At 66.7% G+C, this 12881-nt stretch overlaps 1 protein-coding gene across 1 annotated transcript in view; it reads left to right on the forward strand.

Moving 5' to 3' along the window:
- Positions 1-12761, forward strand: part of SIK3 (SIK family kinase 3) — a 44631-nt gene extending 31870 nt beyond the window's left edge. The window contains 22 exon segments of the mRNA XM_087706470.1: positions 121-245; positions 399-522; positions 779-897; positions 1211-1321; positions 1407-1550; positions 1970-2047; positions 2141-2250; positions 2392-2545; positions 2664-2819; positions 3212-3282; positions 5288-5425; positions 7473-7623; positions 7999-8124; positions 8369-8454; positions 9246-9355; positions 9494-9824; positions 9980-10731; positions 10734-10853; positions 11478-11641; positions 11764-11896; positions 12041-12213; positions 12453-12761. Coding sequence (XP_087562596.1) covers positions 121-245; positions 399-522; positions 779-897; positions 1211-1321; positions 1407-1550; positions 1970-2047; positions 2141-2250; positions 2392-2545; positions 2664-2819; positions 3212-3282; positions 5288-5425; positions 7473-7623; positions 7999-8124; positions 8369-8454; positions 9246-9355; positions 9494-9824; positions 9980-10731; positions 10734-10853; positions 11478-11641; positions 11764-11896; positions 12041-12198 — 3461 coding nt within the window. The 3' untranslated portion in view covers positions 12199-12213; positions 12453-12761.
- The last annotated feature ends 120 nt before the right edge of the window (positions 12762-12881 follow it).

Raw genomic sequence — 12881 nt, forward strand, 5'->3', positions numbered from 1 at the left:
GGGGGACACGCAGGAGCCCCGTTTCTTGCCAGATGGCGGCTCTGCAGGACGTGAGGCAACAGGCTGCCTGGTGGGAAATCACCGGCCTTCCTTCTCCTCCTCCTCCTCCTCCTCCTCCAGATTTCGGATTCAGTAACATCTTCACTCCTGGTCAGCTGCTGAAGACCTGGTGCGGAAGCCCCCCTTATGCCGCCCCTGAGCTCTTTGAAGGGAAGGAGTACGATGGGCCCAAAGTGGACATCTGGGTAGGTGGCCGAGGCCTCCTCTTCCTCCGCAAGGCAGCCTTCAGAGCTGCAACCTTGGCCTTGGCCTTTTGGGGGAGGGTCTCCCTGGCCTTCCCCTGCCAGGCTCCCTCCCGCCTGCCCCACCGAGGGCACTCAGGGCCCCTTCTCTTGCAGAGCCTGGGGGTGGTGCTCTATGTGCTGGTGTGTGGGGCCCTGCCCTTCGATGGCAGCACGCTGCAGAACCTGCGGGCGAGGGTCCTGAGCGGGAAGTTCCGCATCCCCTTCTTCATGTCAACAGGTACGGAGCTGTGGGGGGGGGGGGGCTTGGATGGGGCTGCCTGGGCTTCTGCTTCCGTGTGTCTGCTGGATGAGGCAGTGGGGGCCCCAGACGCTTGTGGCCGAAAACGGGCTGCCCTCTGCAGGGGGAGAGCGAGGTGTGGACCAAGTCATGTTGTGAGGATCGCATGGAGGGCAGAGGAGGAGGAGGGACCCTCTGGGGACGCAGGGCCCTCGTGGCGCCTGTCCTCCGCTGCCATCTGGCCGCTCTCTTGCAGAGTGTGAGCATTTGATCCGCCACATGCTGGTGCTGGAGCCGAGCAGGCGGCTCTCCATGGAGCAGATCTGCAAGCACAAGTGGATGAAGCTGGGGGAAGCAGACCCCGACTTCAGCACAGTGAGTGCCTCCGTTTGACTGGCCTCCGCAGGGCCTCTGGGCAGGAAAGCCGGCAGGGAGGGCTGGGCGACCGGGCCAGCCGTAAAGGGGGCTCGGCAAAGGCGGGGCCAGGGGCGCATCCGCAGGCTCCCCACAAGGGGGGAGGGCGAGGGAAGGGGCTTCTTCCTGCCAGTGGGCTCCCTGGGGCCGCTTTCTCAGCTCTCAGCTCCATGCTGGGTCTCCCTTTGGGGCTGGGAAGTTTCCTGGGGGGGGGGAGAGGGGGACGCCTCCCACTGAGGAGGTTCCAGCCCTGAGAAAGTTCTCTGCTTCCCAGTTAATAGCCGAGTGTCAGCAGCTGAAAGCCGAGCGGCTGCTGGAGCCCCTGAACGAGGAGGTGCTGCTGGCCATGGCGGAGATGGGGCTGGATAAGGAGCGCACCCTGCAGGTACCCAGGCCACTGGCCCCCGGGGGACCTCTGGGCGGGCTCTGGGGGCAGGGAAGGGTGACCGGTGGCTTCTGTGCCCCCCCAGTCGCTGAGGACCGAGGCCTACGACCACTACAGTGCCATCTACAGCCTCCTCTGTGACCGCCAGAAGAGGCACAAGACCCTGCGCACTTCGGGCCTGCCCAGCCTCCCCCGGACTCCGGCCTTCCCAGCGCCTGCCAGTCTCCAGGTCAGCCTTGGGCAGCTCCCCGGCCCCGGCCTCACAGCCCCTTGGGGGCTTTTGCCCAGGAGCTCCCGGTGACCCGGGAATGGCTCTCTTGCTCTGGCCTGGCAGACGGCCGTGCCTGGTTCCGTGGGCCTCCTGCCTGCCCTCCGCCTGAGTACCTGCCAGCTCTGGGGTGGGCAGGGCTCCTGTCTGGCCCAGCTACTGAAGGCAAGGTGGGCGCCAGGATGGAGGGGTCTCCCTTTGAAGGGTTCCCTGTGGGAATTCCTTTCCCCTCCCCCAGCTGGAGGGGCTTATGGGACGGAGGACCTCGTTTGGGGAGGGGGAGATGTGGAACCTGGGGCAAGGCTGCTCTTGGTGGCAGAGCGAGGGGGGCCCCTCATCATCCAGGGCATTCAGCAGTTGTGGGGGGGTCTGCTTTACAGGCGGAAGCTGCTGGCACCCCAGTGAGCCTCAGCGTCCCACAAGTGCAGCTCATCAACCCAGACAACCAGATAGTGGAGGTAAGCCCCCCCCCCTTCCAGGGATCCTCCTGGGGGGCCCCCTTTCTCTTCCGGGGCTCCTGCATTCCTCCTCTGCGGCTCTTCCTCTTGCAGACGGATGGCACCATGAACCTGGACAGCGACGAAGGCGAAGAGCCGTCTCCCGAAGCCCTGGTCCGCTACCTCTCCATGCGGAGACACACCGTCGGGGTGGCTGATCCTCGGTGAGCTCCGCTGACCCCTCCCCCCCTCCCCACTTCAGTCCCTTCTGAGGAACAAGTGGGTCTGCGAGGGGGGGTGCTTCTCAGCCCCCCCCCCAGCAGCCGTGGGGCCCAAAGGCTCAGCGTCCCTCTTCCTTTGGGCAGCACTGAGGTGATGGAGGACCTGCAGAAGCTGCTCCCCGGCTTCCCGCGAATGGCCCCCCAGGGCCCCTTCCTGCAGGTGGCCCCTAACGTCAACATGGCAGCCAACATGCTCCCCATGCAGCACCTGCAGCCGAGCGGCCAGTTGGAGTACAAGGTAGCTTCCCTCCCGCGGCTGCCTCAGCTGGCAGCTGCCACGGCTGCTGGGCGAGGGGGGGGCACAGAGCGGGCCTGCCCAGCCTTTGCGGGGGCAGTGAGAGAAAGCTCCGTTGCAGGAACAGTCTTTGCTGCAGCCGCCAACGCTGCAGCTGCTGAACGGGATGGGGCCGCTGGGGCGCAGGGCCTCCGACGGGGGAGCCAACATCCAGCTACACGCCCAGCAGCTCCTGAAGCGTCCCCGGGGCCCGTCTCCCCTCGTAACCATGACGCCCGTAAGCCCCCCACTTCCTTAGGGACCCCTCTGCACAGGGGGTGTCTTCCTTCTGTCGGGTGACAGGACAGAGGAGGTCTCTGGACTGGCTTCCCTCCCTGCTCACCCCGTCTGGGTCCTGAGGGGGGGCTCTGGGGGGCCCTGGTGTTGCCGTCCGGTTTCCTGAACCCTCGGCAGTGAAGCTCCCTGGTGGGATTGGCCGCTTGTTCTGCCTCGTCCCTCCTCCTCCTCCCCCTCCTCCTCTTCCTCCTCCCCTTCCTCCTCCTCTTCCTCTTCCTCCTCCTCCTCCCCCTCTTCCCTCTCCTCCTCTTCCTCCTCTTCAACCTCCCCCTCCTTGGGGACTGTTGGAGAAGCTGTTGGCCGAGCGCAACCGGTGGTCTTGTCTCCCTCCAGGCAGTGCCTGCTGTGACCCCCGTGGACGAGGAGGGCTCGGATGGGGAGCCAGACCAGGAGGCCGTGCAGAGGTAACGCCCCCACCTGCCCCCCCGGGGCTTCCGCTTGCTTTTGCTTCCCTGGGAGCTGAGGGCTTCTGCTCCTTTCTCTCACTAACCTCTTTGCACTGGCCGGAGGGCAGGGGTGGCCTTCCGTAAGTATATCGCTCCGGGGGAGGCACCTGGCATTTGCCCGGCTACTGCCCAGCGGCTTCCTTTCCTCCAGCCGAAGCGGTTTGTCTCTCCTTCCAACACCCGTCTTGTAGCTTCTGCGCTGGGAAAGGCCGGCAGGGGTCTCGGCTGCCCCTTCCCAGAGGTCGGGCTCTTGGAGCCTCCGCGTGAGACGAGCCACTCCAGAACTCAAAGGAGGAGACCGGGAGTCCCCCAGGGGCCTGGCAGCCTTTGAAGGGCTCACCAGCCTCGTAGAGCACAAGCGCCTGGTGAAATGGCCCCCTGGAAAAGCCTTCGGGGGCCCCTGCAGCCCCGGCTCTTCTGCCGAGCCTCCCTTGCGATCAGAGCGTCCTGGCCCCAGGCCCCTCGGCACATCTGGCTCAGGACAGAAGCTCCTTTGGAAGGGAGGTCGGGAAGAGCACGGAAGACCCTTTCAGGGGCCACCCTACGGCCATCGGCCCCAGAGGCTGCCTGGGGGGCAGAGGAGGGGAAGCTCCTTCCGGGGAGGCCGCCTGACAGTCTGCCCGGCCTCAGAGAGGGAGCAGAGCAGAGAAGGGTCTTTCCCACCTCTTCCTTTTGGAGGGGGAAGGCGACCTGGAGCTGCTCCCCCCCCCCTCCCAGGGCTTTCCTAGAGCTGCTCCCGGGGTGTTCCCCCCCCTCCCCCCCTTTGCAGAGGTCCCCTCGGCTTCCTTTTTAAAATTGCCCAGAGAACTTGCAAGGCAATTTTAAAAGCGGAAAGGAGAATTCTCGATGGCGCCTGCTGGCTGAGCAAGTTGGTGGCCCCCATCCTAAGTGACAAGGCGGCGAAGGGATCTTGCCTCCTTCCTCCTGCCGGCCCTGGCTCTGCCCTGAGCCCTGCGCCTTCCCTCTCTCGCTCAGCTGAGGTTGACCCCTTGGCTCCTTCTTCTCCGGTTCTCTTGTCCGTCATGGTCCCAGGCCAGGTGGCTGAAGCTGAAGGGCTAGAGAGGCGGCTCAGGGCGGGCCCTCCTGCTGGACACGGCTGCTCCCCAGAGGCTCAGAACAGAGCAAGCAGGCCCTCTTCACCCCCCAACACGGATGGGGCTGGGCTGCCCTCCTCTCTGCTCCTCCCTGGACCATCTGGATGCGTGCGTGCGTGCGTGTGCATGGCGGTGTGGACGAGGGAAGCTGCGCTCCTCATGGCTGCAGCTGGTGATTGGCGGGAGGAAGGCCTCCCGCCAGGGCCAGTGAATGGGGAAAGCCAGTCTGGGCAGGCCCAGCCTTTCCTGGTTCCTTAGGGGTCCTCGGTTGGCCTCCCGGGGAGGTGAAGCCTGGCCGTGGCTATCCAGCGGCCTCCTTTCAGCCCGGCCCCACCTGCATCCTCAGGTGTGGGCCAGGTGCTCCCAAGGCAGCCCCACCCGGAAGGACAAGGCGGCGGGTTTTCCTTCCTTCCTTCCCGCTCTGCACTGGACGGGCTGCCTGGGCGGCCTGCAACCCCAACCCTGGACTCTGCTGATGGGGGCCACCTTAGAGAGGGTCTCCTGCCAGCCTTGCCCTTCCGCTGGGGGCCCAGCGCAGGTGCTGAGCTAGCTTCCCTTGCCTTCCTCCTTCCTCCTTTCCTCCTGGGTGAGCCTCCTCGCATCTCCACCTGCTTGGCTTAATTCTCCGGCCCTTCCGCTTGCTCCGGAGTGGGGCTGTGCCAGGAATGGCTGGCCTCCCGCTCTCTCTCTCTCTCTGCCTCTCTGCGCCCCCTCCCTCGCGCAAGGCCCTAGAGAGGGGGGCAAGAGGCTGCCCCCTCCCCGTCTGCTGCTGCTGCTGCTGCTGCTGCTGGCGCTGCCGCCTTCCCCCTGTCCGCCGGAGGTCCCGGCCCTCCTGTCCTCCAGAGGCTCATCTCCGCTGCTCCTTGCAGATACTTGGCCAATAGGTCCAAAAGGCACACTCTGGCCATGACCAACCCCACCGCGGAAATCCCGCCCGACTTGCAGAGGCAGCTCGGACAGCAGCCCTTCCGCTCGCGGGCCGCACACCTGGCACCTGAGCAGCACCGGTGAGTAGCGGCACCGGACACCTGGGAAGCTCCCCTCCGAGGAGGGCGGAAGCTTCTGCCGTTGGCCCAGATGCCTGCCGCTCTCCGCTTGCCGGTGGCCCCTCGAGTCCCCTGCCCCCGTGGGCTCCCAGCCCCGCCGCACAGCAGAGGCGGGGGCTTTGCCAGCCCCCCGGAAGGCGGCTTGGTGGGCAGCTGGATAAGTGAGTGGCCCCTTGCCAGCTCTCCCTGACTCGGTGGCTCCAGGGTGGAGCTGGGAAACCGCCGCCTCAGCATCAGCATCAGCAGCTGGATAGACTGATTTGTGATCCGGGCGGAGGGACGTGGCCGGAGCTCCCAGCCGCCTGTGTTTGTGCTGACACAGAGGCTGCCTCCCCCTCTGGACGTTGCCCGCGTCAACAGCTCCCCCGGGGGATCGGCCCTGGAGCAGCCAAGAGGCCTGCAGTCCCTCCAGGCTGAGATTCGGGGGGGGGGGAGGGAGGGAGCAGCGCTGACCGTTGGACTTCTCCTCGGCCTGGGAGGTTGTTGCCGGAGAGAGTGGGAGGCTCCTTTCGCTCCCTGGGAAGGCCAGCAGGAGGGGCTCTGCTCCCTCCCTCCCACTCCTCTTCATTGGCCCCGCTGAGCCCCTCCCCCTCGCCTGGAGGGGAGCTGGGGGTCTCCCCGGGCAGAGCATGATGTCACCGGAGGGGCAGGTGGACTCTGAGCCGGCTGGGGCCACACGGCTGCCACGCTGGAAGCCCAACCAAAGGGCAGAGATCAGAGTCCGCCCCTTCGGTGACTCAGCTGGGCTGCTGGCTGGAGCTGCTCTGTCTCCCCCCTCCCTCCCTCCCTCCGCTCTGCCTGGTCCCAGAAGGACCCTTGGAAAGCCTTTGTGGGAGCTCCTTCCCCCCCCCCAGCCCCAGCCCTTGCATTGCTGCAGAACAGGAGGGGGGGGCTTGGGGGGAGGCCATCATTCTGGCATGCAAGGCTCCCAGGCACTTGCAGAGACGGCCAGAGGCTTCAAACCTGCCAAGGGGGTGAGGGGTGGGCAGGAGACATCTCTGCCCCGAGAGGCCCTTGCTGTGGAGGTTGCTGGTCCAGGAGAGGCGAAGGGAGGGGGGGGCGCTTCCTTCCTCCTCCTTCCCTGCAGGGCCCTGGAGGTGGTATGGGGGGGGGTCTGGCCTGGGGAAGGCGCTGGCTGCCCCTGAGGCCACTCTCCCCCCTCTGACCTCATGGAGGTGACCGGAGGGGGGACCCTGGGTGGGCTTTGCCTCCTTTCTCCCTCCTCCTCCTCCTCCATCCAAGAGCTTCTTCAGTCTTGTGTTTCTCTCCAAATGATGCCTGTCCCTCAGATCCACACGGCCTCCTCCACGGTGGGCCCAAGGCCGGAAGGCTTGCAAGGCAAGGAGCCCAAAGCCGGCGCCAAGCACGCTTCCCTCCTGCCGCCCACGGGGCCACCGGAGGAGAACCCCTTCCGGGAGGCCTAGGCCAGGGGCCGAATGGGGCTGGCCCTGGACATCTGCCCAAGGGGGCAGCTGGCAGCCAGGGCTGCTCTTTCCCAGGAGTCCTCAAAGGGAGCCCCCGGCCAGGGGCATCTCAAGGGTTCCCTCGGTTGCAAAGGGAGGGCTGAGGGCTGGCTTCACCTAAGGGCTTCAGCTGGGCAAAGGTGCGGATCCTTGTGGTCCGGATCAGCAGAGAGAAGGGGCAGCTGCTGACAATGCCAGGTGCTTTTCCCCTCTCTTGGGAAGATGGCATCTGGGGCAGGGGGCACAGGAGCGCTTCTCCTCCCTGTCCTTGGGGGCTCAGGAGGGGGCCGGAAAGGCCCTGAAGCCAGAGCCCCCCCCTCCCTCCCCAGACCTGGCTTGGAGTCCAGAGGAGGGGGAGGGGCTGCTTCTGGCTGCCACTAGTTGCTCTGGCCAAGCAAAGGGGAGCGATCGGATTCTTCTGTCCAAGAGGCTCCTGTTCTGTTTGGGGGGGGGGAGTGGAGGGGGCAGGCTGGATTTGGGGAAATGGCCCTGGGGTCCAGCTGCTCCTCCTAACCTCCCCCTCCCCTCCCTCTGTGTGTCCCCAGCTACATCTACAAGGACTCAAACACGCTGCACCTCCCCACGGAGCGCTTTTCCCCCGTGCGCCGTTTCTCGGACGGGGCGGCCAGCATCCAGGCCTTCAAGGCGCAGCTGGAGAAGATGGGCAACCACAGCAGCATCAAGCAGCTCCAGCAGGTAGAGGGCCGAGCGCGGGAGAGCCAGCCGGGCTGGATGGGCTGCAGGGAGGCTGGAGGGCGGCACCTTCCCTTGGATGCTCCTCTGGCCGTTGGGCCCAGAATCCTCCGTAGGGCCCAGAGGCCGGGCGTTGGGCGCTCCCTCCTCCTTCCCTGAAGAGTTGCCAGCGCTGGGCTCGGTGGTGCGCAGGGGTACGGCTGGGACCTCTGGCTGCCAAGGAAGCTGCTCCCTGCTCTGGTGGGGGCTCCGAGGGGGCTTGCAGGGAAGGGTGGGAGGGGAGTGGCAGGGATGCCCCCTTGAGGCCAGGCCTGCTGCCCCCTCCTCTCTGGCTCTGCGCAGCCAGGCAGGGCTGAGCCTCAGCCGCGCCCTTTCCAGGAGTGTGAGCAGCTGCAGAAGATGTACGGGGGCCACATGGACGAGAGGACCCTGGAGAAGACGCAGCAGCAGCACTTCCTGTACCAGCAGGAGCAGCACCACCAGATCCTTCATCAACACATCCAGGTGGGGGGAAGGGGGCTCGGGAGGGGCCAGAACCTCCCATCCTTTCGGGCTCCCTTTGGGCTCCTCAGAGTCTGCTGCCCTGCAGGAATCCGGGCCGCCTGCTGAGCCCCAGGGCAGCTGTGATGCAGGGCTGGCTCTTCTTCCGCCCGTGGCCCAACAGCCCTCCGTTCAGTGGGGGGGGGGGAGGCTGCTGCTCACCACATTCCCCCCCCCCCCGTCCTTCCTCTCCTGCCCCCCTGCACAGGACTGCATCCGTCCGCCACAGCCTTCCACACCCTTGCAGGCGGCGAGTGAAAACCAGCCTGCGCTGCTCACTCACCAGCTCCAGAGGTAAGCCCAGCCTCCGCCCTGCCTGCCTTCAGGGGCCCCGGGAGGTCTTCAGGCCCCTTCTCCCCACACCTCCAGCAGGGAAACGGGGGGAGGGGGGGCTCCTGGGACAGGCAGAGGAGGAGGAAGCAGGAGGGGCTCCTGGCTGAACTCTCTCTCAGCTGAGGGGAAGCCCAGGGGGAGTTGGGGTCCCTTTCAGGGGGAAGAGACTGCAGGAACCAGGCAGGGAAGTTGCTGAGCAGAGCAAAAAAAATGCCAAATAAAGCTGAGCTCGGAGCTGTTGTCCTTCGCTTGGGGGGGGGGGGACGAGGATTAGAAGGGGGAAACTCTGGGGGCTTCCAGGCCCTGATTGGGGGAGAGGTGGAAATGCGGGTGTGAAGGCGGCCAAGGCCCCTCCCTCTGGCCACGGGGCCCTCTGTGGGGAGGCCTCAGCCCCTACTTTTGCTTTCACTTTCCTAGTTTGGGTTTGGGGGGGAATCCCTGCCTTTCATTTCCTGGGCCTGAATTTATTGCTTAAACACTAGAATTGGGTACCACAAGACGGGGTGCTGGCCCTGAGGTTGGACCCTTCCTGGGAGTCTCTTGGCCTGGAGGAGCGGCTGGGGCTCCTTGTGCTGAACCAGAGGGGTTCGGTGCCAGCCGGGCACGGCTTCTGCTCCTAGGTTCAGGCGTTCCACTTGGGGCAGAGCGCCAGGCCCCGCTGGGGTAGGGAAGGCCCAGAGCTGGCTAGCCGGAGGGAGGGAGGGACAGGCTCACCCAGGGGATCCTGCAGGCTCTTTTCTTTGTGCCCCTAGATTACAGATCCAGCCCTCCAGCCCACCCCCAGCCCACCCCAGCAATCATCTCTTCAAGCAGAAAGACAGCAGCCCCCCACCCGTCAGCAGCAGCCTGCTCCAGACCCACAGTAGGTGTTGGCTGCCGGGCAGGGGTCGGGCTGCTCCACAGGGCCCCTCTCTCTGCTGCCCAGGCAGGGCCAGGGGCTTTTTTGGGGGGGGAAGGGAGGGGAGGGACTCGCTCATCAGGAGGGCTCTGCTCTTTGCAGGTGCAGCCTCCCAGACCCCGTTTCAGGGGGGGACGCCATCGCCTCCGCCTCCCCACGGCAGCCTCTTCCAGCAGCCTGGGAACCGCTCCCCGCCCCCTAACCTGGCCTTGTCCTGCCTGGGCATGCAGCAGCCGGGACAGCCCGTCCCGATGCAGGAGCCCGGAGACCTCATGGGCAGCAGCCTTCTGCAGGGCGGGAGGGGCTTGCCCATGCCCCCCAGCGCCAGTCCGCTGCACATGCACCATCGTGCCAGTCTGATGGCCTCCCTGACCTACGGACACCGGCCCCTGTCCAAGCAGCTCAGTGCCGACAGCGCCGAGCCCCCCCACAGGTATGGCCCTGCCGGCTGGCTGAGGGCGAGGGAGGGTGGGCACTCCTGGCCGGGCTCTGCAGACCACGAACACCCCCACCCCCCGCTTGGCCCGGGAAACGATCCAGGCGACCCCCTGACCTGGCCCTCTGGGGGCTCCCCCTCCCTCTTTGCAGGTACCCGTCCACCGCAGGCTACACCCAGGCGCACCTCCACCCTCAGCTGTTCCCTGAGCCGTCCCGCGTCTCTCCGAGCAGCTTCGGCCCCGCGGCCCCCGCCGGCTTCCCCGCGGCCCCTGCCCTGAAGGTGCCCCTCCTGGAGCAGTTCCCGGGCTTCCCCCAGAGCAGCCAGCAGCAGCACTACGCGGCCTCCGCCCTGCACCAGGCCTTGCTGTCCCCCACCCCGCCAGACTACAGCCGGCGCCAGCAGGTGCCCCCCATCCTGCAGGGGCTGCTTTCTCCCCGCCACTCGCTGGCCGGCCACCCGGACCTGCGGCTGCCCCCGGCGGAGGTGGCCCAGCTGCTCAAGCGGCGGCAACAGCACCAGCAGCACCAGCAGCACCAGCAGCAGCAGCAGGACTTCCAGGAGCTCTTCCGGCAGATGAGCCAAGGGGAGGCGGGACAGGGGCTCCCCAGCATGGCCCAGAAACTCTCCGACCGGCCTCCCCTGGCTTTGCCTTACCAAAACACTGACCCTTACCACCCCCACGCCGGCCCCCAGCCCCTCTTGAAGATCAGGGGACAGGACTGCCTCTCGCAGGCCTCGGGGCCGCCCCGCGCATACGCCCCCCCTTCGGCCCTGCTGCACTCGGAGAGCATGGAGGAGGAGGAGGAGGAAGCGGCGGACTGCTTGTGCGTGGGGGCCAGGGACCCCTTCCCAGGAGGCCACAAGGCCAAAGGCTGCCCCGAGACGCTGCTCCTCTTGAGCATTGGGGGCCTGGGGACTCGGACTCTTTGTTTGGGCCTGCCGAGGGAGAGCCGGAGCTGGGCGCCCACCTGTATCGGCCCCAGACCGTCTCCCCCTTCTGTCGGAGCGAAGTGCCCTGCCCAGGTAAGGCCGCCTCCCGTCTCCAGGGGCAGCTTGTGGGCAGAAAGGCCCTCTCTCTTGCTCAGCTGGCGGGGGGGGGGGGGAGGTGGCCTCCTCCGCAGGGTTGGCATTTCGGCGGCCCCAGCTTTTACTTCAGGAGGAGGGCGCTGCTTCTCAGGGCCTGGCATCCCAGCACTGCCGGGGGTGGGTGGGGAGCCCTGGAAGAGCAGCAGGTAAGGGGAGGGGCTGTTCCAGGAGCTGCTGCAGCCGTGTGGAGGTCAGTCTGGTAGGGGGTGTGGGGGCCGGAGTGGGGCAAGGGCTTCTGACAAGCAGGGGGCCTGACTGCTCGTGATGCAGGGGGCCGCGGAGGGATTTGGGATGAAGGGAAGGCGATTCCCCCAGGAGGAGCAGCAGAGGCCAGGCGGCCCCTGGGAAACCCCCCCCTTGGCTCCCCCGCCCTTTGCTGACCTTCAGTGGCCAGGAGTCCTGATTTGGGTCCCTTGGGGGCCCAGAAGGGCCCGGCCAGTCCTCGCCTTGGCTGTCCCCCGGTGGAGCCGGACGGGGCTGGGCTGCAGGGGCAGAAGATCAGGCTGGCTGGCAGGCTCTTCTGGGCAGCTCCTGACCCCTTTTGCACCCTCGCCCATCCAGATGCCATGGTCACCGGTGGCCAGGAGAGGACCTCGCCTGGGCACATGGAGACGGGCGACGCGGAGGGGCTGATGGCGTACCCTGTGAGGATGATCCCTGGCGTGCACCCCAGATCCCGGCCCCTGCAGAGACACCACACCATCCAGAACAGCGACGATGCCTACGTGCGTTGGACGGCCTGGCCCTTTGCTTGGGCCGTGGGTGGGGCTGGACGGGCGGGTTCCCCCCTCTTACCCACCTGCCCCCCCCCAGCCTCTCAGAGCCCCCTTTGCTGCTGCTGCTGCAGGTACAACTGGACCCTCTGCTGGGCATGAGCCTCATGGCGGGGAAAGCACTTAGTTCTGCCCGGATGGCCGATGCCGTTCTCAGCCAGAGCTCCCTGGTGGGCAGCCAGCCCTTCCCCGAGGGAGAGAGGAGGGGTGAGTGCCAGAGACGCAGCGCTGGGGGACCCTGGGGCGGTCCTTGCGGGGCAGGGGGCTCCTCCAGCTGGTGGCCCCAGCAGGGCAGTCCTCCCTCGGCCTGGGAGGCTCAGGAGGGGGTTTCACTTTCCTCTGCCCCCACAGATGGTGGGGAACGCCTGGGCGGTCAGGAGCAGCCCGGCTTGGCTGAGGGCAGCCAGCATCTCAACGCCTCTTGCTACCCCTCCACCTGCGTCAACGACGTCCTGCTCAGCTACAGGCAGCCGGAGCTTCCTTTCGGGGTGGAGCAAGCGGGGGTCTAGCAGCCCACGGCAGCTGTGAGTCTGCGTCCTACGCCGGGTGAGGGGGGGGGGCGCCCCACCTGGCTCCTCTAACGGTGGGGCCCCTCTTTGGGGGGCAGGGGAGCCAAGGGCACGTGTGAATCGGGGCCTGAGCCGTCCCGGGTCCCCTTGGGGCTTCCTGGCTCAGCAGGCGGAAGGGGCCGGGGGGGGGGGGCAGCGTCTTGGCAGCTCCAGCCCAGCGGCTCACACGGCCCTTCCGGGCGTTGCGTTGGCAGGTCCCGCTCCAAAGTGAAAAGGTCCATTTCAAACCGACAGTATCTCGCAGCCTTGCACCAAACAGCCATCGCATTTCTCTGGGAAGGAAACCTCATGGCGGTGGTGACTCTTCCTCCTCCTCCTCCTCCTCCTCCTCCTCGTTGGTCCAAGAGCTGCTTCTCCCTTCCGGGTGTTCGATATTGCCATATTTGCCTGTGATGCCAGCTGTCCTGGAAGCGCCAACCGCCCCTCCGGGGGCTGCGAAGGTGGACTGGCCACAACCGCGAGGGCAGCAGGCGCCTCCCTGGCCTCCCTGGCGCCAGCAATAAGCAGACTTTGGGACGGGGCCTTTCCAGGGACCGAGGGGCTGTGCTGGGGCCGTCTTCACGCCTGCCTGTCTGCCTGCCTTCTGTTGCTCAGACCCCCCCCCCAAATCCCTCCGGATTCAG

Source organism: Thamnophis sirtalis, unplaced genomic scaffold (assembly GCF_051295495.1).
Source record: "Thamnophis sirtalis isolate CommonGarterSnake01/CBP01778 unplaced genomic scaffold, rThaSir2_p1.2 scaffold_2, whole genome shotgun sequence".
NCBI lineage: Eukaryota > Metazoa > Chordata > Lepidosauria > Squamata > Natricidae > Thamnophis > Thamnophis sirtalis.